We start from the raw sequence: 19,170 nt of genomic DNA, 5'->3' as shown, positions 1-19,170 counted from the left end.
GTGCGCGGGGCCTGACTATTCACTCCGTGTCCACGCCGGCCTCGCGGATTTTTTTTTTCTTTCTGCATCTCCTGCGTTGTTCGTGCCCTGGCCAGCGAGGGCGGCGTGAGGTCTGGACTGGACAAGGGACACAGCAGGATGTCGGGGTGGAGAACAGGCTGCTCCACAAAACGCACCACGTGCTCTAAGTTAGCGACTGCTAAACCCAACCCAGGACATTGCCAGAGGAAAGGAAGGGCGGTTCCAGGCCGCAGCTGTCCACCCGCCCCCCCAGGCTGGGACAGGCTTCCTCTGGCCTCAGGGTCCCCTTAGAGCCCCTCACCAAGGGGCTAAAATGCAGGCGGGGCTTCCAGTCCTTCCCGACACCCCCAGGCTCAGGGATCCAGCCCCCCCCCTTAGCTTTCCCCCTCCCTTTCTGAACGAAGAACTTAGAGAACCTGGCTTGCCAAGAAGAGACAGTTCATGCAATCACCTGGAAGTCCGTACAGTGGTCCCATCCCATTTGTTTTCATTTCTTCTGGAAACCCAGGGATGGCCTGAGAAGCGAGCCAGGGAACGGACGGTGCTGGCTGACGGCCCGGCACGTGGAGCTGAGAACGGACCCGGCGCACATCCTCCGGGGATCCTGATCCAACACCTCCACACTCTTCCCCTGTCCCGAACAAGAGTTAAAAGCAGAAGGGACGCGGTGACCAAAGCCAGATCTATGAAATGTATGTGACACACCGTTCCTCACTGAGACACTGCGGCCTGGGAAAGCAATCACCTAGGAAAACGAGGGCTCCTATAGGAGGAAATGGATTGCTACCGTTGGGAGGATAATAGATGTCTGAAAGTGACTGCCAGGCTGTAAGAGATTGATCACCTCCTTCCCCCAATTACGGTATTCTTGCTTTGGTGGCACGCCACAGAAAGACATCCAGGATGTAACAGGTGTAAGGAGTGTGTATAGTAGGAGCCCGATTGGGCCAGTCGCACACATTTATTCGTGGGCACGGGGGAAACTGGAAGACCTACGTGGTTGATGGCGTGGCGCACGCATTTAGCTTTTCTGCCTTCAACCCTCTACACTGCAGATGAGGCGGGGAGAAAGCAGGGAACAGGATGGAAACAGAGTTGGTGAGAGATGATCTAAACCCGTGCCAGAGAGATCTGACCGGATACTCGGGTCCCTGAATGGGAGAGGATCCCCCCCACAAGCCTCCTCCCCCCCCGCCCCCGGGCCTCAGTCCCTCGGCTCCATCTGACGTCCAGGAGGAAGGAAATGTCACACCCAGAACCATGCGCAAGTGCGTGCTGCAAGACATGCAATTCTCTTACACCCGGTCCCCTGCATACAAGTCACTGCCCCAGACTTGGGCTTAACCAGCAGGAGCTCACAGGGGCGCGGCGGGGTAGATGGGGGTGTCTGCACCCCACCCTGCGCCCCCAGAGGAATATAACGGTTTTACTTTGGTTTTTAATTTAATGGTGGTGCCCTGGGGCGTGAACTTGGGGCCTGAGCGCTGTCCCGTGGTTTATTTCTTTATTATTTATTGATTTGCTCAAGGCTGCTTTACCCCTTGAGCCATAGACCCACCTCCAGCTTTTCGCTGCTTCACCGGAGATAAAGAGTCTCACAGGCTTTCTTGTCTGGGCTGGCTTCGAACTGTGATCCTCAGATCTCAGCCTCGTGAGTAGGTGGGATGACGGGCGTGAGCCGCAGCCGCCCGGCCTTGCACAGACCTTCGCCCCTCACGCACCCTGCGGAGACACTTCTGCCCAAGAAAGTGCACACGACAGAATCCTCAGGACAACGCCAGTCTTGGCGCCAGTCTGTATGCTCTAATTCCCTATCATGAACGCACTAGGCTGATGCCTTTTTAAAGGATTGGTGGAATGGCTGAAAACCTTCTAGAAAGTTCCACAGAGGGCCTCCCCACACACACATGCTTTGCTTCGCGGGCTTGGCATGGGCAGAACCTGCCATGGATGTGATGGACACCCCCTCCCTCCTGGTGCCCGGAGGGGGGTCACCCCTCCCTTCTTCCCAGCCCTTATCATCAACCATCCGCAGCACTGATAGCATTAGGCTGGGCAGGCCGAGGGCTGGCTGCGGCCCGGGGTGCCAGGCAGCCCGGGGCCATCTCAGCCCATCGCTCCGAGGCTCCATCAACCCTCGTTAGTCCTCATTACCAGCCTGAGCCCAGACAGGCTGCCTCCTAGCCGGGCCCTGGATTGTTCTATTTTGAGAGGGATGCTCGGGCCAAAGCGCTCAATCGAGTTACGCTCCTGACATTGTAGGTCCGCACCCCCCCACCCCCCACCCCAGTGCCCCAGGTCCCCACAGACCGGGGACGGCCACCTGCCCAGCGCCCAGCGTGAGGACCAGGAACCGCTGCAGCACAGCCCCCAGATGGCTGTCTGGAAGGTGTCCGTGGAACAACTCACCCCTGTGTGTTTTCCCCGCCCCGTGGGCGCGCTGGGCACGCGGTAACGATAGGACTTCTGAACTATCAATTCTTCGGACCCCGCTGCTCTGCGGAAGCCGCGCCCGGGCCGGATGATGAATGCCTTCCTCTCGGCCTCCTGTCAGTTTATCTCTGGGACCGGGCAGGGAGCTGCGTTTAGGGGTGTGATATCAAGAGCCTGCCTGGGGGCCCTGTCAGCCCGGAGCACAGGGCCGGGGCCACACGCAGCACACCAGGGCCACACGCCTGCGGGGGGCGGGAAGCCTGCGGGGGGGGCAGGGGGCACCAGAGCCCTGCAGGCAGAGAACAGACCCTCTGTGCCTGGGACCCAGCCAGGCTCAGGACAGGCTGCTTCTGGAAACCTCTGTGACCACCCCCCGCCCCAGGCCGCCCTCCTGACATTTTTGCATGGGCCAGAACACGAGGCCCACCGCTGTAAGATTTCCCGGCTAGCCTCCTCTCCTCCCCCAGAGAAGCCCCCAGACAGGAGGGGCGCCTGCCGCCCATTCACGCCCGCTGGTCTCTGAGACAGAGGCTTCTGTCCTGTGGTCTGCACCTAGACACACACACACACACACACACACACACACACACACACTATAGTCTCTCACCTTAGAAACAAGCAAGCCATAGTCTAGTCTCTTTTCTACTTCTTCCTAGGGGTCACTTGAGAAAGATACTTGTCCTCTTGAGCCTGGATTTCCTAGCTGGGCACACTAGCGCACACTTGTAATCCTAGCCCCTCAGGAGAGGTCAGCCCAGGCAAAATATCCGGGAGACCCCATCACAACCAAGAAACAGCAAGGCCCGGTGGCATGCCCCTGCCCTCCCAGGCCATCTGGAGTCGGGGGCTAGCCCCAGGCAAACGTGACTTTGAATCCCAGCCCTCGAGTATCTCCGCCTCCGGAGTAGCTGGGATTACAGGCATGGGCCGCAACTCTGGGGGTAAATAAGCCATCTTCAGTGCTTGCAGGACGGACGTACGCGCATCCGGAGGGAATGCCTGGCCTTCACAGATGCTGCCCGGGACTCTTGGTGACAGGCTGAGGGTCGGATTTCCCGCTGCCTTCTGGGCATTTAGAGCCCAGGCCCCAGAGATTCTGACTCCAGAGGTCCAGGGCGGGACCTGGGAGTCTGCATTTCCATCAAGTCCTCAGCCGCTCCCGCAGCCGCTTCAGGCCCTGCTTGGAGGAGCCCTGCCCCAAGGGGAGCCTGTGCCGGCCGGGACAGAACAACTCTGTCCCCCCCCCCTTCCCTGGTGCTTCAGCAGCCGCTGTATTAACCGGTCATTTGCAAATGGCTCGCTCGACGGGACTCGTAATGAAAGGGACTCGAATTATCAGAACAATCTGGGAAAAGATTTATCCAATTAATGTGATTCAATTTTTAAAGGTATTTGTCCTTGCAGGAAGGCAAAGCCGTGCTTTTTCTAATTAAAAGCTAATTACTGGCTAACGTGCAGGTCTCTGCTCTCCACGTAGAGAAGCAGGGAGGGGCGGGGCGGGGCGGGGTGGGGAGGAGGCTGGGGTGGCCATGTGGGAGCCGTGCCAGACGCAGCAGCCCGAGGGCCTGTGGGATGGAGCCCACACCCAGAGTCTTCATCCTTTGCACACGCATCCCGTGCTTTTTTGTTTTGGGGTTTTATTGTTTTTGCTGTCCTAGGGTTTGAACTCAAGGCCTTGCACTCGCGCTACCTCTTGAACCACCCCCTTAGGCCTGTTCTGGCTTCACATTTTGGTGACTGTGGTCTTGTGCCCTTTGGCCACACCAGCACTGGACCAGTATCCTCCTATGTAACTGGGGTTACAGGCACACCATCATGCCAGGTCTGGTTGTGGAGATGAAGTCTCGCTCACATTTCACCCCAAAGACCAGTCTCCTCCCACTCTCTCCCAAGTGGCTGGGATTATAGGTATGAGCCACACATGTCACGTGTTTTAAAATATGCCAACCTGCCCAAGACCCGGCGCACACTGAGAAAAGCACTAGAAACAGATGTCCCGGAGACGATTCTGCATAATATACAAAGAGCTGCCGAAATTCACTAAGATCCACAGCGCCCTGAGAGAACGAGGGAAAGATGAAACAGTAAAACAGCAACCGAGATAAAACGGATTCTTCACGCGCATCAAACAGATTTGCAGACTGGGAGGAGACACCGGTTTTTTTTACCTACACGCCGGCCAAGTTGACTTAATAACAGATTGTTGGCAAGACCGTGACCGAGCACACGCGCAGGATCCTGCACGCGCTCCACGCGTGCGACCTTTACGGAGCGAGCGGAGCGGGAGAGTGAACGTGTGCAGTCTCTCGTCCAGCAACCTCGATTCCAGAAAACCACCCCCCGGGACACGCCTGTGCCTGCGCCCCGGATGACGGATGCTCGGGAACGTGCCGAGCGGCCCCATTCAGAACCGAAAAGACCAGGAAACAACCTGAATATCCTTTAGTAGAGGGCTGGCCAAACGCACTGGGACACGATCCACACGGCTGAAGGGCCTGGAGCCTTTCAAATGCACGAGGCAGAGCTCAGGAACCGGGGAGAGGCATTTCCTAAGATACTGTGGTGTCATACCGGAGCAAGGCACCGTCGGCACGGAGAGCCGGCTGGAGTGTGCTTAGGAGGAAAAGAACGTGACAATATGCACGCATATACTTATATGTGCATTGATTAACTTTGGAAGGAACTGTGAGGGACTGGTGAGCAAGGCTGTCTTCCAGGAAGAGAAGCTGGGGGGGGGGGGCTTTTCTCTGTATAATCCTCTTTAATGGGATTTTGTGTGTACTGTGTAGCAAAAGGAATTTGAAGAATATATGAACCAAAAGCTGTTTCTCAGCAAGAAAATACCAAAAGCGGGACAGCAGAGACCAAATGCTACCCCAGTGATTGCTTTCCTATATAAATCCTACTTTGTGTGTGTGTATGTATGTGTGTGTGTGTGTAAGTACTGGGACTTGAACTCAGGGCCTGGGTGCTGTCCCTAGGCTAGTGCTCTACCACTTGAACTACAGCTCTACTTCTGGGGGGTGGGGGTTTGCTGGTCGATTGGAGATAAGAATCTCACAGACCTTCCCCGTCCAGGCGAGCTTCAAACCTCTGTCCTCAGATCTTGGCCTCCCAGTAGCTTGGATTACAGGGGTGATCCGCCACCACCTGGCTCTGGTGACTTTTTTGTTGGTGGTGGTGGTGGTTATGGGGTTGAACTCAGGGCCTGGGTACCCAAGGCTCAAGGGCAGTGCTCTACCGCATTGAGGACTTGGGACACTGAGATCGGAGGACCAAGGTTCAAAGCCAGCCCGGGCAGGAAAGTCCGTGAGATTCTTATCTCCAGTGAACCACTAGAAAGCCGGGAGTGGATCTGTGGCTCAAGTGGTAGAGCGCTGGCCTTGAGCTGAAGAGCTGGTGAAGCCAGGGTGCTCAGGCCCAGCGTCTGTTCCTGTGACCGGCCGGCTCCTCCTTACAGAGCAGGGACCACACCAAAGCCTGGGCACAGGAACAGACACTGCGCTGCTGAGCTGGGAGCCCTGGCATGAGGTGGCCTGTGACCTGTGACCTTCTCACAGGACCCCGCCCCCTCCTCAGAACTCCCCCCCCCCCCCCCCCCGCTCTGCTTGGGGCCTCGCATGCTGAGCTGGGCTGGAACTTCATTCCTCGGAGATAGAAAACTCAAAGGTTTGTCTTCCCCCCAAGATGGTGCTGTGATGCTACTTTTGGAATAAGGACTCCAATCACCAAAACAACACTTGCCTGTCCATTCGGGTGGCTGCCCTTGAGAGAATGGAGGGACTCCATGGTTTATTTAATAATTCCAAAGCCAATGCAGAGTTTTTGCGGCACTGCTAGTAAATAGGTGTCGCCTGTGTTGAAGTGTACAGGGAAGTGTGTTCAAGAACGGCTGCGCACCACCGAGTATTTATTTAATCTCCTAAATTAACCTTTGAATTTCTGCAGAGTGCCTCATTAAGCATGCCTCTCCTGCCCGTGTGCAGAGAGAATCGTGAGAACTGCATTGTTTGTGAGCTTGTATCTACTTTATCAAAATGTGCGTACGTGTGTGTTCACGGGCATTAATTTAATTAATTGAGGATTTATATTTGCAAGAAGGATAGCCCATACCCAAAAACTGAGTGCAGCCACGGAAGGATTGCTTATTCAGCTTGAGAGTGATCATCAAATAAGCCCCATGCGCTCTCAAAGCAATTACAGCACAGAGTTGAGCACAGGCCCAAGAGTGGAAGAAAAGGTAAAAACAAATCATAGAGAACCGGAGGAGAGAAAACACCGCGAACAAAGACAAAGAGACATTCCAAATATCAACCACCAGGCTGAGGAGGTGGCTTAGTGGTACAGTGTTTGCCTGGCATGCATGAAGCCACGGGTTCCATTCCTCAGCACCACATACACAGAAAAAGCTGCAAGTGGCACTGTGGCTCAAGTGGTAGAGCGCTAGTTTTGAGCAAAAGAAGCTCAGGGACAGCACCCAGGCCCTGAGTTCAAGCCCCGGGACTGGCAAAAAATAAAATGTCAAACACCAACAAGCCATGACCGGCCAGCAGGGCGTATGGGAAGGAACGCGTAACAGAGTCAGGCTCGCGGCCAGCGCAGACTCTACCTCTGCTCCCCATTCTGCCTTCCGGGCGCCTGAGGTCAGGTTCCAGATATTTTTACGGATCAGCTCTGAGCCTCAGGGAAAGACTTCTGACAGACCTTCAAATCCTAGAGAATGATGTTCTCTGCGGAGACTGTGGAGCTCATTAAACGTTACATGAGAGAAGAATATGATCAGCAGATCAGGAGGAACCGGACGGGAAGATACGATTTTATCAGTGTGGGGAGGGGTGTGTTGGAATGGGAGCTCTGAGGGTCCTGACCTGCCCCACTGGGCCGGGCTGCGGCACTGGGTCCACGGCATTGGAGTTATAAACTACATTGGACTTAGTGATTTGGACTTCTAGCTAATTTGTTTCTATCAGTGAGCATGTACACACACACACACACACACACACACACAGGTCCGGCCTGGCCGAGAACCTAGCACGTAAAAGCCTGGAGGCTCGGGACCGAGCACCAGCGGCCTTCCTGAGCAGATCCTTAACATTCCCCCTCCTAACACGTAGGGAAGATGTGAAGAACAAAAGCACAGAATATTCTCTCATTAAGAGCGGATTGTAACCTCAACTTCGCACCAACTTCGTGTGTGTGGTACTAGGGTTTGAACTCATTTGCCTCAACGTTTACTCATCTTGCTTGCTTAGCTATTGTCCCGACACTGGAACCACACCTCCTGCCTGGCTTTTTGCTGGTTACTTTACAGGAGTCCGGTGGGTCTGGGCTGGCCTTGAACTGCCATCCTTTGGCCCCCAGCCTCCCAAGTATCTAGGATTGAAAGGCCTGAGCCACCAGCGTTTGGCCTCCCTGTTCTTTTCAGAGAACATTTTATAACAATCCACAGGCTAAGTCTTTTAGATGAGAAGCCACAAGTGTGTGAGGTATGCACTTCCTGTCACAAAACTCAATGCGACCAGCTACAGAAAACCTGTCTCCTAGCCGGGCACCAGTGGTTCACGCCTGTCATCCTAGCTACTCAGGAGGCTGAGAAATGAGGATCTCCATTCAAAGCCAGCCCAGGCAGGAAAGTCCCTGAGACTCTTCTCTCCAGAAAACCTCTAGAAAACAGGAAGTCATGTTGTGGCTCAAGTGGTAGAGCGTTTGCCTTGAACTGAAGAGTTCAGGGGCCGCCCCCAGGCCCAGAGTTCAAGCCCCATGACTGACAAAAACAAACAAACAAACAAACCTGACTCCCCCTTCTTTGCCACCAGCGGGTGCCGGGGGAAGGGAGCATCTTCTGGGTGACCCCAGAGGCGTGCCTAACGATGCTTTCTAAAACTTGGAGTTGAGTTTTCCTTACGGAAACAGGTGGGCCATCCGCACGCGGCATTCCGAGTAATGGATGGTTTTCCACATCCCTGCTCTGGCTACAGCTGCCCTGCTGGCCCCTGACAGAGGGCGCAAATCCCCCGCCGGCCTCCCAGGCTCCTGGAAAATGCCAGCCAGGCCCCCGGCGGCAGGAGCGCGTCCAGCCTTGGCTGCCGCCCCGCCCAGCAGCCTGGGGGCCGGCCGGGAGGTCCTGGAGAGTGGCATTAAGACCAGATGGCCAGGGAGATTAGTGCGATTTGATTTCTACATAATCCATAAACTTGGATGAGCTAATGTTGCCTCACATGCATTCTCTTGTAATCCCAGAGAACGCGGTGCAGAGCCAAGAGCCTGGCGCTGCCGGCGCGGCCGCCGCGGCCCGGGCGTGCTGGGTAAGCCCCCGCCCTACCCATGGCTCTCACAAAGGCCAAGGAGCGCTGCCAAGGGCAGGGGCGGGGCTGGCACCCGGGCTGTGCTGCCTCCCGGAAGCCGGGCACCTGAGGGGAATGGAGGAGGCCCGGGTGGACCCCAGCTTGTGCAAAAGCCCACGCTGGCAATGGAGACTCCCAGTCTCTCGCTGTGCCTGAAGCCTAACGCCAGTGATTTCCCTCTCTGGGCCTCGTCACCCCTGAACTGTAAAGGAGGGGGGCTAAAGCAAGCCACTGTAAGCCCCCCTTGCTCACCCGGAGCTGCTGGCCTACAGTCCACACAGCCCACCCGGGGGGATAGGGGACCCCCGCCCCGCAGCCGGCCCAACGGCCCGGGGTGTCTCTATTGTATGAGGAAGAGACGTAAGACCCAGCCGTGCCACGGACAAGACGGCTTGCCAGTCCATCCATCCGCCGCAACCTTGCTTTCCCTGGGCGTCTGGTAAGGATCACTGAAATTTTAGGAAGGGGACCGAGAGGAGAATCTACCATCCATCAGTCTCACTCCAAGGAAAAGCCACATCCGGTGAAGTCAAGCGCGCAGGAAACAGCCTGCGTGCTGGCCCGTGTGACTGTCCTCTCCCCCAGGTCTCCGCCTCCTTCCAAGTGTGGCCTCTCCGAGTTCCCTCTTAACGACTCTGCTTAATCCCATTAGCTTGTTCTAATGTGTTAACCATTTGGTTGGTGGCTTCTCCCTGGCCATGAAACCGCCTGTTTGCAGTGGCCTTTGGAGCCTGGACTCCACTTGTAAAAGGCAGATGGCCACCCAGCAGTACTAGCATGGCAGAAGGCCTAGGAGAAGAGAAACAGCTTCTGACCCACCGCCCAGCTTTGGCCCAGGAGTGGCCGGGCAGCGTATACACTTGTGTCTGGCGCCCCAGTGTGGACACCGCCTGTACTGCGTGAGACCCACCAGGGCCACCAGCGCCCATCCACCAAGACAGAGCCCAGGTTTCTAAAGGCTGCCGATGGAGGAAAAGAAGGCGTAAAAAGCCATCGCTGCTCCCGGGGCTGGAAGGACAGGAGGAGGGGCGGTGCTACCAGGATCCTGCGCCACCCTGCAGGGGTGAGTAGAGAGGAAGGCTGCCAGGAGGCCAGAGCACAGAATGAGGAGAAATACTCGGGCTTTCCTCCTGTCCACTGCCCACTGGTGCCTCTGGCTGAGACCCAGTCCACAAGAAGGCCTGAGAAAGGGGTCATCATGTGCACGGGCGCGCGTGCGCGTGCACACACACACACACACACACATACACACACACACAGCAAAAGCACAGCAGGGAAAGGATTTGAGGATCTCAGAGCAAGCAGCAAATGACCTGCACAGTGTGCAAGGTGGATGCTCATGAGTGGGAGGTGGCGGGAATGCGTGAGGAGGGATGTGTGTCACACGTGCATGCGGTGAGCGTGTGGGTGTGTTGGTGTGGCCCTTCACAGGGGCGTATGCATCGGAGGAATCCCAGGGGTGTGTGTCCGTGACAGGAAGAAGCATCCAAGGCCTGTGTGTGATGTGGCTGTGCAAGGGTGTGGATGTGTGACAGGAATGCCTAAAGCTCACGTGTGTATGTGTGTGCGCACACGCTGTGAATGTCCAAGGAAGTGTGTATGTGATGTGAAAGCAAAGCTATGGATATGATGATCAAAGGTGTGTGTGTGAGAGAGAGAGAGAGAGAGAGAAACAGAGAAGACAGAGACAAAGATAGGCAGGGAGAGACAGAAAAAGAGACAAGAAAACAGATGAGAAACACAGGCAAAGACACAGAGAGAAAAGATGACACAAAGAGATTTGTAAGACAAGGAGAAAAAAACGGGCCTGGGAGAAAAGAAGTGTACAGAACTGTTCTCAATGTACACAGTAGGGAAGTGTGGCCATGCATCTCCTTTGAGCGCAGGTCATATGCTGCACGTGTGAGCGATGTTTTCAGAGGTTGCACATGAGGTATGGCTACGAGAAACATGAAATGTGTTTCCACAAACACGGTGCCATCCACATGAGTTTCATCTGCTTCAAAACAGCCCCCTGAAGAAGTTAAATTCTTTGTCTACAGTTGCCAGCCATGGCCTAATGAAAATTTCACACCTGCCAAACAAAAAATGTCTCTCCAATTGCTATTGATAATCACATATTCCTGTCAGCAGAAGCTACAATTCACTCCCACTGTTGCTTCAAGAACTGGTCCCAAAAGGGGAAAAGAAAAAGTTCCTGGGCTGGGAAGGTGGCTCAGTGGTAGAGCACTTGCCTTGCATGCATGAGGCCCCGGGTTCCATTCCTCAGCACCACCTAAGCAGAAAAAGCTGGAAGTGGCACTGTGGCTCAAGTGGTAGAGCGCTAGCCTTGAGCTGAAGAGCTGAGGGACAGCGCCCAGGCCCAGAGTTCAGGCCCCACGACCAACCAAACAACAGAAAGGAAGGGAAGGGAAGGGAAGGGAGTTCCTTTGCTACCTTTCCTGCCAAGCCTCCTTCAGGTCATTCAGAGCTGTAATGCAGCGGTGGGGCCCGTGCCTAGCACGTACCAGGCCCTGGGGTTCCATCCCTGCACTTGGCAAAAAAAAAAAAAAAGAAACCACCCCAAGTTTCAGTGCTCACTAATGAGCTGTGATGAGTCGGAGCCGTAGGGACGAGCATTGGGAATGCCGTGGGGCCTGTCACATCGCGCCATCCACACGCCTGCCTTTCCCGAATTCAGACAGTTAGGCCGGATCTCCAAAGGTGATCTCCGACTCCTGGGGAATCTCGTGGGACTCCGCCATGCTGCGCTGTCCTCCACAGGCTCCCGAGGTGAGTGAGGCGACTCGGGTTGGGTCCGCAACATCTGGCCATGTGCGTCTCCTGACCCCGATCTGTCAGCCAGTGCCCCAATCCACGTCTTTCTGGAAGTGGAGGTGTAAACCTCCATGAGCTGCTCCCCACGACGGGTGCAGACCTTATGCTATATGCATATATCATCCCCCCCTCTTCTCTCCTCTCCAATTCCCCCCCCCCCCCCCCGCGCCCAGCAAACACAACACAACCGGTGAATCCAGCACCCAACCCAATAAGCCTTGGTTGGTTCTTGGATCGCACACCAGCCGTGCTGGGGTCCCCAAGTGACTCAAACCAGCAGAAACAGCTTCCTAGGGAATGTTTCTGGGATGCCCCCCGCAATACGAGACTGGTGACTTCCATGATAAAGCCCGGGGACAATGCGACTCTGCACAAGACGCCAAGAAACTCGTTACCTATGCTTAGGCTGTCTTGGACAGAGATCCCACCGCACTGTCCTCCAGCCCCACAGACCCAACCTCATTTAGGCCTCGGGGGCTTTGGTACTCCTCCCTCCTTCCCCCGACTCAGACCTCAGCCCAGCCCTGGCTGTCCAGCGGCATCCTCGGGTACAGACACGGCACTGGCTGCTCTTTCCTGCCTCATCGACACCAGCGCCTCATCCATCATCTTATGGCCCACCAGCTTACGGCCCATGCTCGGAGTAGGCACCCTCGTGCACAGACATCTGTTGAAGGGCTGCTGGAAAGTTCCAACCACTTGCCTGAATGGGTCCATTCTTCCCCTGCCTTCCCCATGTCCCGCGGCCACCTCTCCAGCTCGCCTCCTCTAGTTCAGACCAAGAATATGAAGCACAGCACAGCTGCCCTGGTCCCGCCTGCGCACATTGCCTCAGTCCTCCACTCCAGTGTCTCCTCGTGGCCTCCCGGGGTCCGCCGGCCTGCTGCAGGTTGTCTGTCTGTCCCTCTGAATTCTACAGCGCCAAGACTAAGCGTCCAGGCGGCGGGACACAGAGCTCTTGTAGTTCGCATCGTGTGGCTCTGGGATCAAACCCTGGCTGCCCCTCACACTGAGGGTGAGACCAACACGGGTCTCGCCTCCCTAAACTCATCTGCGGACCTCAACTGGAGCGGCAAGCGTGGCGGCTGCCGCCCGGGGCGCAAGGCGCGCGCAATGGCCCTGCTCGGAAGGCAGGAGCCGGGCGCCTCTGCTCCCCTCCCGAGGGCCCGGCACCCACCTGCAGCCACAGACAGACAGAATCCGTCCTGGCCACCTGCATGCTGGCTTCCCCCTGAACCAAGAGGTTCAGCGGGCCCGACGCTGGGGACTGGGCTGGGGCAGAGGCAGCTGCCTGGTGCCAGGCAGGGGAGGGGAAGGATTCCGGGAGGGTCTCTGCACCTTCAGAAAGACACCCCCACCCCATGCCTACCGCCCTGCCCGGCAGCCAGGAGGCCCTCCCCGTCCTCATCTTGGCTCTTCCTCCATTCTTGACTGTGCCAGTCTGGACTTCCTATCCAGAAATGCACGGCACCCCCTCCCGGACTCCCCGCGGCCCCTCCCTGTCCTCATCCGCCTGCAGCAAGGTTTGCCCGTGAAGGGGTGCCCTCTGCCCCTACCTCAATCCCTCAGGGCTGGGGAGCAGTCGTGGTGACCAATGGTGTGCTGTCCTGTTGTTGGCTTTTCTGGTCCGATTCTAGGTGTCTCGGACAGTGTGTGCACGTGTGTGTGTGTGCGTGCGTGCACACGGCACGCCTCCCCTCTCCGTACCGCCGCCTCCTGGGGGCCCACCAGGTGCACCCCTCCACCGCAGCAGGTGCTGTCACAAACGCCCCCCAAAGCGTTCCTCGGCACCCACGCCGGCTGCCCGTCCTAGAAGCAGATGGGGGCTTCCTCGCTCCCCTTGTGTGGAGCACTGCAATCCCGAGGCCGTGGGAGGTGACGGGCCTACAGCGACCCTAGTGCCCTAATCCAGGCGGCATGGGCTTCTAGAAAATAAGAGCTGGGAAGGAAGTTGGGGTGGGGGGAAGGGGGGTGGGCACACAGCTGCCCTGATCTTTCAGGCACATGGCAAACGGGCTTTATCTCCCTGGGTGCCTGCAGCTCGGCGATCTGTGAGCTCTTAATAATTGGGTTGCTGACCTTTTGACAGGTCTTTTTCCCTGCTGAGGTAATAGAAAGGGGGAGTAGGTCTATCCTGCACGTAGCGCCCCATAAGCCCGCGCCTCACAGCAGCTCTGGATTTCCTGAGAGGCCGAGCAGCTGGCTGGAGTCCGGGGACTGGCCTGCCCTACGCCGCTCTGCTACCGGCTGATGGAATCCACTACTGTCCCCACTGCCCAGGACCCCTTCAAACGAGTCGGGAATGCTTGGCTGCTGCCCTGGGTACCCTATTAGAGGGAGAGCTGGAGCTGGAAAAGCTCGACCACGCAGAATTCAAGAGCAGGACTGGGGGACCGGCACCGGAATAAAGGAAGCACTTGAGCATTTCTAGCAAGCCATGCTCAATTCTTTCAGATACATTATCGCATCATGGGAGACGCACAGCATCTTCAGAGGCACGGTGAGAAATGAAGTGAGGGCAGGGTAAGAACAGCTGTACTGTACCTGTGAGTCTCACTTCTAGCCTCTTACTAACAAGCCACTCCAAGCTAGTTAACACCTTTGAGTCTATTTTCTCATGGATAATGAAGCCTGCCTGCCTGCCTGCTGATGACATAAAAACGTGCCTTGTGAGTAAAGAATTTTCATGCCTCCTGGTCTCGAAAGGTTTGTTCCATGATACGATGGCAGTAGCCAGGACCTACGCGAGGTCATAAATTCAAAACCTGGTTTTCTGACTCCCAGTCCAGTGCTCAGAGAACCTGATTCACTTACACATTATTTGAAGTTAGTTTTTTTTAAGTATTAGACCAGGTGACCCGACGACGTGCTCACTGTGAAAGCACTTGCCGGGTGCTGGCGTGGCCCAGCAGCTCACCGTGAGGGTGAAGTCAGGAAAGCAGATCTGCAAGTGCAGCACCGTGTTCTCCAAAGCAGCAGCTGAGATGGAAACGAGGCTGGGAATCATCTGGGGAAAGGATGAGCAAGTGGGAAGAGGGGGTAAACCACAGGGGCTGAGTGGTCTTTTCTCTCTCTCACACACACACAGTCTGCACCAACAGGTCAAACTGCAGCTCCCAGCCTCCTCACTCCTATGCCCAGCCTTCTTTCGCCTCTGCCCACACTGTGCACTTCCAAGAAACCCATCCCAAGTACCCAGACATCCCCTCTTCGTCTGGACCTCCCCTCTGTCCCGAGAAGGGTCCATCAGAAGCATTCCCATGCATGTCTAGCATCCAATGCGACCACACCGGCACTCAGCAGTCATTTCCCCTACCAGGCTGAGCACCACACACCAGAGGAAAGGGCTTGCAGCAGACCACTCGAGACCTGTGGAACTGAGACCTGTGGAACTGTGCGGCCAGAACTCTGACCGCTTCCCTCCTTGGAGGAGGAGGAGGGTCTTCAATGCTTCCTCCTTCCTTCTCTTTCCCCAAAGAATAGGGCTCCGAACCAGTCCCTGTCGGCAACAAAGCAAGGACCTCTATGCAGTCTTCAGCAGTGTCTTGATATTCAGTCTTGTCCCGACAACTTATCTCATGTTTTAGAGCTGCATCTCCCAGGCGCCAATGACATGCCCAGCTGTCCGGACTCCGAGCCTCACTCGCCAGTTACACGGGGGCCACTGCCCACCAAAGAAACAACGCCCAGGCCAGATGGGAACACGCTGTACTGGTTTATTTAAAAACAGGTAAGACATGATTAATTTCTTTTTAAATATAGAATGCTTTACAAAGGAGAGATGGAGGAGGAGAGGGAAGAAGAGGGAGGAAAGAAGGGCATGATTTCCTAGGGTAGACTAACACATGAAGCAGAAAGGAGAGAAAGAACAAAATGGAGGATGTAAGAGAAACCACAGAACGAGGCTGTCCTGGGCCAGAGCTCAGGCCTTTTGCGGGGCTCCTTCCCCCTCCCCCCCTGTATCTTCCCAGGCCGACAGGCCAGCTGACTGGCTATCAAGCAATGCAGAGCCCAGTTCACAGTGAGAGGAATGGGAGGATGGCCCCTGGTCCTCGAGGGAGGGCACACAGATGCACGCCTTTCATTCTCACAACTCGGCTTCCCTGGCACAGGGCAGGCGTGCGTGCCTCAAGGCCCCCGGCCTCGTGGCCCATCCGGCTGACACCACGTGCGGCTCCATCCGTCAGAGGTCCAAAAGGAATCTCCTCACCTGGGCCAGGTACTGTGGCTTCAGGTAGTCGCCCAGCTCCTCCTTACTGACCCACACGTGGTGGCCCTTCTTCTCCACCTGGGAAAAGTCTCCGCTGAGTAGCAGAGCTTTGAAGAAGAAAATTTTGGCCCCCAGCTGGCTCTCTGTCCGCATCGCCTGGGGGAACTTGAACTTGTAGTGACCACAAGGGGCATTTCCTAGGAATTTGGCTTCCATATTGTTTTCTGAGGGGAAAAAAGAACAGAATTGGAAGATAAGGATATACCCATCCGTGCACACTGGCTCTTCAAATCACAAGGGCCTCTGGGAAGCTGCTTCTAGCATGAGATGGAAACCATCCTCGGGAGGGAGGTCAATCCACACGCTTCCCAGCACAGAGTCCAAACATGCCAGTCACCCCCAGGCACAAAACCACTGCTTTCCAACCGCAAGTCAGCACTATCTGGAAGTGAGAGCCGCTGACTTCTGTCTGTTAAGGAAGAACGAAGACACCTGCTACCTGTAAAGCAAAGCAATGGGAGCAGGAAACGCACAGAAGGGACCTCAGATATGACTTCTAGTGTATGTCCTAAGACGGTTCATTTAAAAGTATTTTTAATATCATTTTACAAAACCTTATTACAAACACGAACAAAAGATCTCAACAGGCAATTCACAGAATGAATAAAGCCCATAAATATGAAAAAAGATGATCAGTTTCAGCCAGGCATGGTGGTATATGTCTGTAATTCCAGCTACTCAGTAGGCAGAAGCAGGAGGATGAGTTTGAGGCCAACTAGGGAAAAGATAGCTAAGGAGAAGATCTCAAAAGCACGATACAAACAAAATGGCTGAGAGTGGACCTCAAGTGATAAGAGTACTTGCATCTGGGGCTGAGAAGGTGGCTCAGAAGTAGAGTACTTGCCTCGCATGCATGAGGCCCTGGGTTTGATTCCTCAGCACCACATAAACAGAAAAAGCTGGAAGTGGCGCTGTGGCTCAAGTGGTAGAGCCCCAGCTTTGAGCTGAAGAGCTGAGGGACAGCGCCCAGGCCCAGAGTTCAAGCCCATGACCGACAACACACACACGACTGAGAGACCACACACACACACACACACACACACACACACACACACGTGTGACTGAGAGATCTAGGCAAATAGGCACTCCTAAAACTGTTTTGAATTTTGTGGCCAGAGGACAAGTGGGGAAGAATTTATCAAAAAATGTAACATCCTCTGACCCATTAACTCCAGGAATTCCAGTTTGCAAAATCACTGGATATATAGAATGGCGATGGAATATATGCTCCCTTTCCTTACGTATTTATTGTTTGTATTTTTATTTTCTATTCCTTTCATGTTTACTACATGGGAATGTCAGGAGGAACGCCTACGAACAAGCTAGACCCTGCCCACTCTCCACAGGGAGCTCAGGCTGGGGCCAGGAGAGGTTTCGCATGAGGGAGGCTGAGCACTGAACCCACAGATCCTGCGATGAACCCCAGCTGGCAACATCTCTGTGACGGAGAATGGCAGAGCCCTGCAACGCACTGCTGTTTTGTGAGGGGCAGGTATGCTGGGAACAAGGTCAACGGTGACGCCAAAGTTTCCAGCTGAGTGAGTGCTAGGCAGCAGTGGCGGCCAGCAAGGCTGCGAGGGTAAGGAGAGTCACGGGCTGAGGAAATGGCAAGGGCATCGCCTCAAGTGTAACACAAGTCTCAGTGGTACAAAACACTCTCCAGCTGGAAGGAAAATTCTTACCTGGATATCGCCACTGGACCTTTTTACACACGAGTGTCCACTGAGCTTCACGTCCCACTCTCTCCCCCAGGCTGAGGTCGGGAGTGGATCTCACGGGAACTCACCTGGCAGTGTGGCCAGCGTCCGCTCAGCGGTCCCTCGAAGGGTCTCTCCAGGCTGCCACTCTACTTGGGGCAACATCCAAACATCCTGGTCCCCAAGCTTCGTTCTGACTAACAGGATGAGGTTCCTATCTAGCTTCCGGCGCAAGGAGGTTCGGTCATTTTTTTTATCGGCATCTACAAAGAATAAGGGGTGAGAGGAGGCAGGAGACTGGGATCAGGCAGAACAAAGGCACTGAGTTCTAAAGTTTGTCCTTTAAAGGAAAGCCACTGTCCTTGCCCTCAAAGTATAGCCAAATTACAGCCTGAGCCTGTCTCTGTCATTCCTGACTTCTTTCAGGGTAGAGTCTCAAACTCTTGAGGGAACTAAAAGAAGAAACCAAGAGTTGAACTTCTGCTATGCAAAACAGTCTAAACCCTTGAATAAGAAGCCATATACAGACTAATTAGAATACAAGGAAGTTAGAGCACTTGTCTAGCAAGGGAAAGTCCCTAGGTTCAATCCACAGCACCACAAGGAGAAAGAAAGAGAGAGAGGAAAAGAGCACAGAAAGAGGGAAGGAGGAAAGAAAAAGAAGCTGCTTTGTTAGATTTTACACTATTGCTGATCTGTATTTTCCATTTCTGTTATTCAGTCTTCATATGTAAAACAAAGATAACACAACTCAAATGCCTGCTTTAAGCGATTTCCCGTGAAACACAGAAGAACCAGAATGAAAAATTAATGTCTCCATTATGAACTTCAGAGCTGTGAAACTCAAATGACACAAAGTTTAATTGAAAGAGAAAGCTTACCCAAACACCCTTACCTCACAATCAAAATAACACACGCCTTTTAAAATCTGTAGTAGGGTATGTGTGAGGAATGTGGAAAAGAACTTCTTTTCCTGTAGGTTATTTTGTTATTAAAAGTCAGTTGCTATTTGAAACACATGGCAGAAGCTAAACAACTGCCCTTCCATTGGAAGTCAGAGCATCCGACTTTCCCTTCCTTTCTGGCCTAAGAAAGATCACGAACCTGTTTCTCGAGTTGCGAGTTTGAACTGGAGGAATTTCTGCTCCCACATATCTTCCAGATCTTGCACAAGCAATATATTCTGTTCGTTGTCGTCGTCATCGTCCAGGTCGGCTTTCTTCTTTGCCAGTCGCTGAGCTTCCTCCAGGGCACGAAGCTCGTGGTCGGAATACAGGCTTCTCTCTATCTCAATCTGGGAAGGTTAAAGGGGGAGGAAAAGCAGAGTTACCACGCTCTTGCCAGGCTTGATACTTAATCCCCGGGGGTGGAAGCATAGGTGATAGAGGACCAAACATCGGTGAAACCATCTGATACCTAGTTCCAGTGCTGATTTCCGGGAAACGGGAGGTAGTTTACCCCTTAAGATAACCAGGAATACGACGAAAAAACACAGAAAGAAACCAGAGCCGCTAGACAGAAAAGGCTCCCGGTTCCGCCCGCCGCCCCCAGCCCACCCCGTCACCTCAATGACCCCTGTCACCCCGAC

At 54.7% G+C, this 19,170-nt stretch overlaps 1 protein-coding gene across 1 annotated transcript; it reads right to left on the bottom strand.

Annotated features, from left to right (window-relative positions):
- Positions 1–15,311: 15,311 nt before the first annotated feature.
- On the bottom strand, positions 15,312–18,979 carry Mrpl46 (mitochondrial ribosomal protein L46). The gene is made up of 4 exons (XM_013011881.1): positions 18,929–18,979; positions 18,687–18,876; positions 17,672–17,845; positions 15,312–16,049 (listed from the first exon to the last, which is right to left on the bottom strand). The coding sequence occupies exons 1-4, from the start codon at positions 18,977–18,979 to the stop codon at positions 15,799–15,801; spliced, it is 666 nt and encodes a 221-aa protein (XP_012867335.1). The 3' UTR covers positions 15,312–15,798.
- Positions 18,980–19,170: the final 191 nt, after the last annotated feature.

Source organism: Dipodomys ordii, unplaced genomic scaffold (genome assembly GCF_000151885.1).
Source record: "Dipodomys ordii isolate 6190 unplaced genomic scaffold, Dord_2.0 Scaffold15, whole genome shotgun sequence".
Lineage (NCBI taxonomy): Eukaryota > Metazoa > Chordata > Mammalia > Rodentia > Heteromyidae > Dipodomys > Dipodomys ordii.
Note: the sequence above shows the minus strand (reverse complement) of the source record. Positions and strands in the feature narration are given on the sequence as shown.

Excerpts from the sequence above, each read along its gene's own strand:
- Mrpl46 (XM_013011881.1), bottom strand. The coding sequence starts at position 18,979 with ATGTTTGGTCCTCTATCACCTATGCTTCCACCCCCGGGGATTAAGTAT. Across the intron at positions 18,877-18,928 it reads CCCCGGGGATTAAGTATCAA|ATTGAGATAGAGAGAAGCCT; the intron begins GCCTGGCAAGAG and ends TAACCTTCCCAG. Across the intron at positions 16,050-17,671 it reads GACGCTGGCCACACTGCCAG|AAAACAATATGGAAGCCAAA; the intron begins GTGAGTTCCCGT and ends TTTTCCCCTCAG.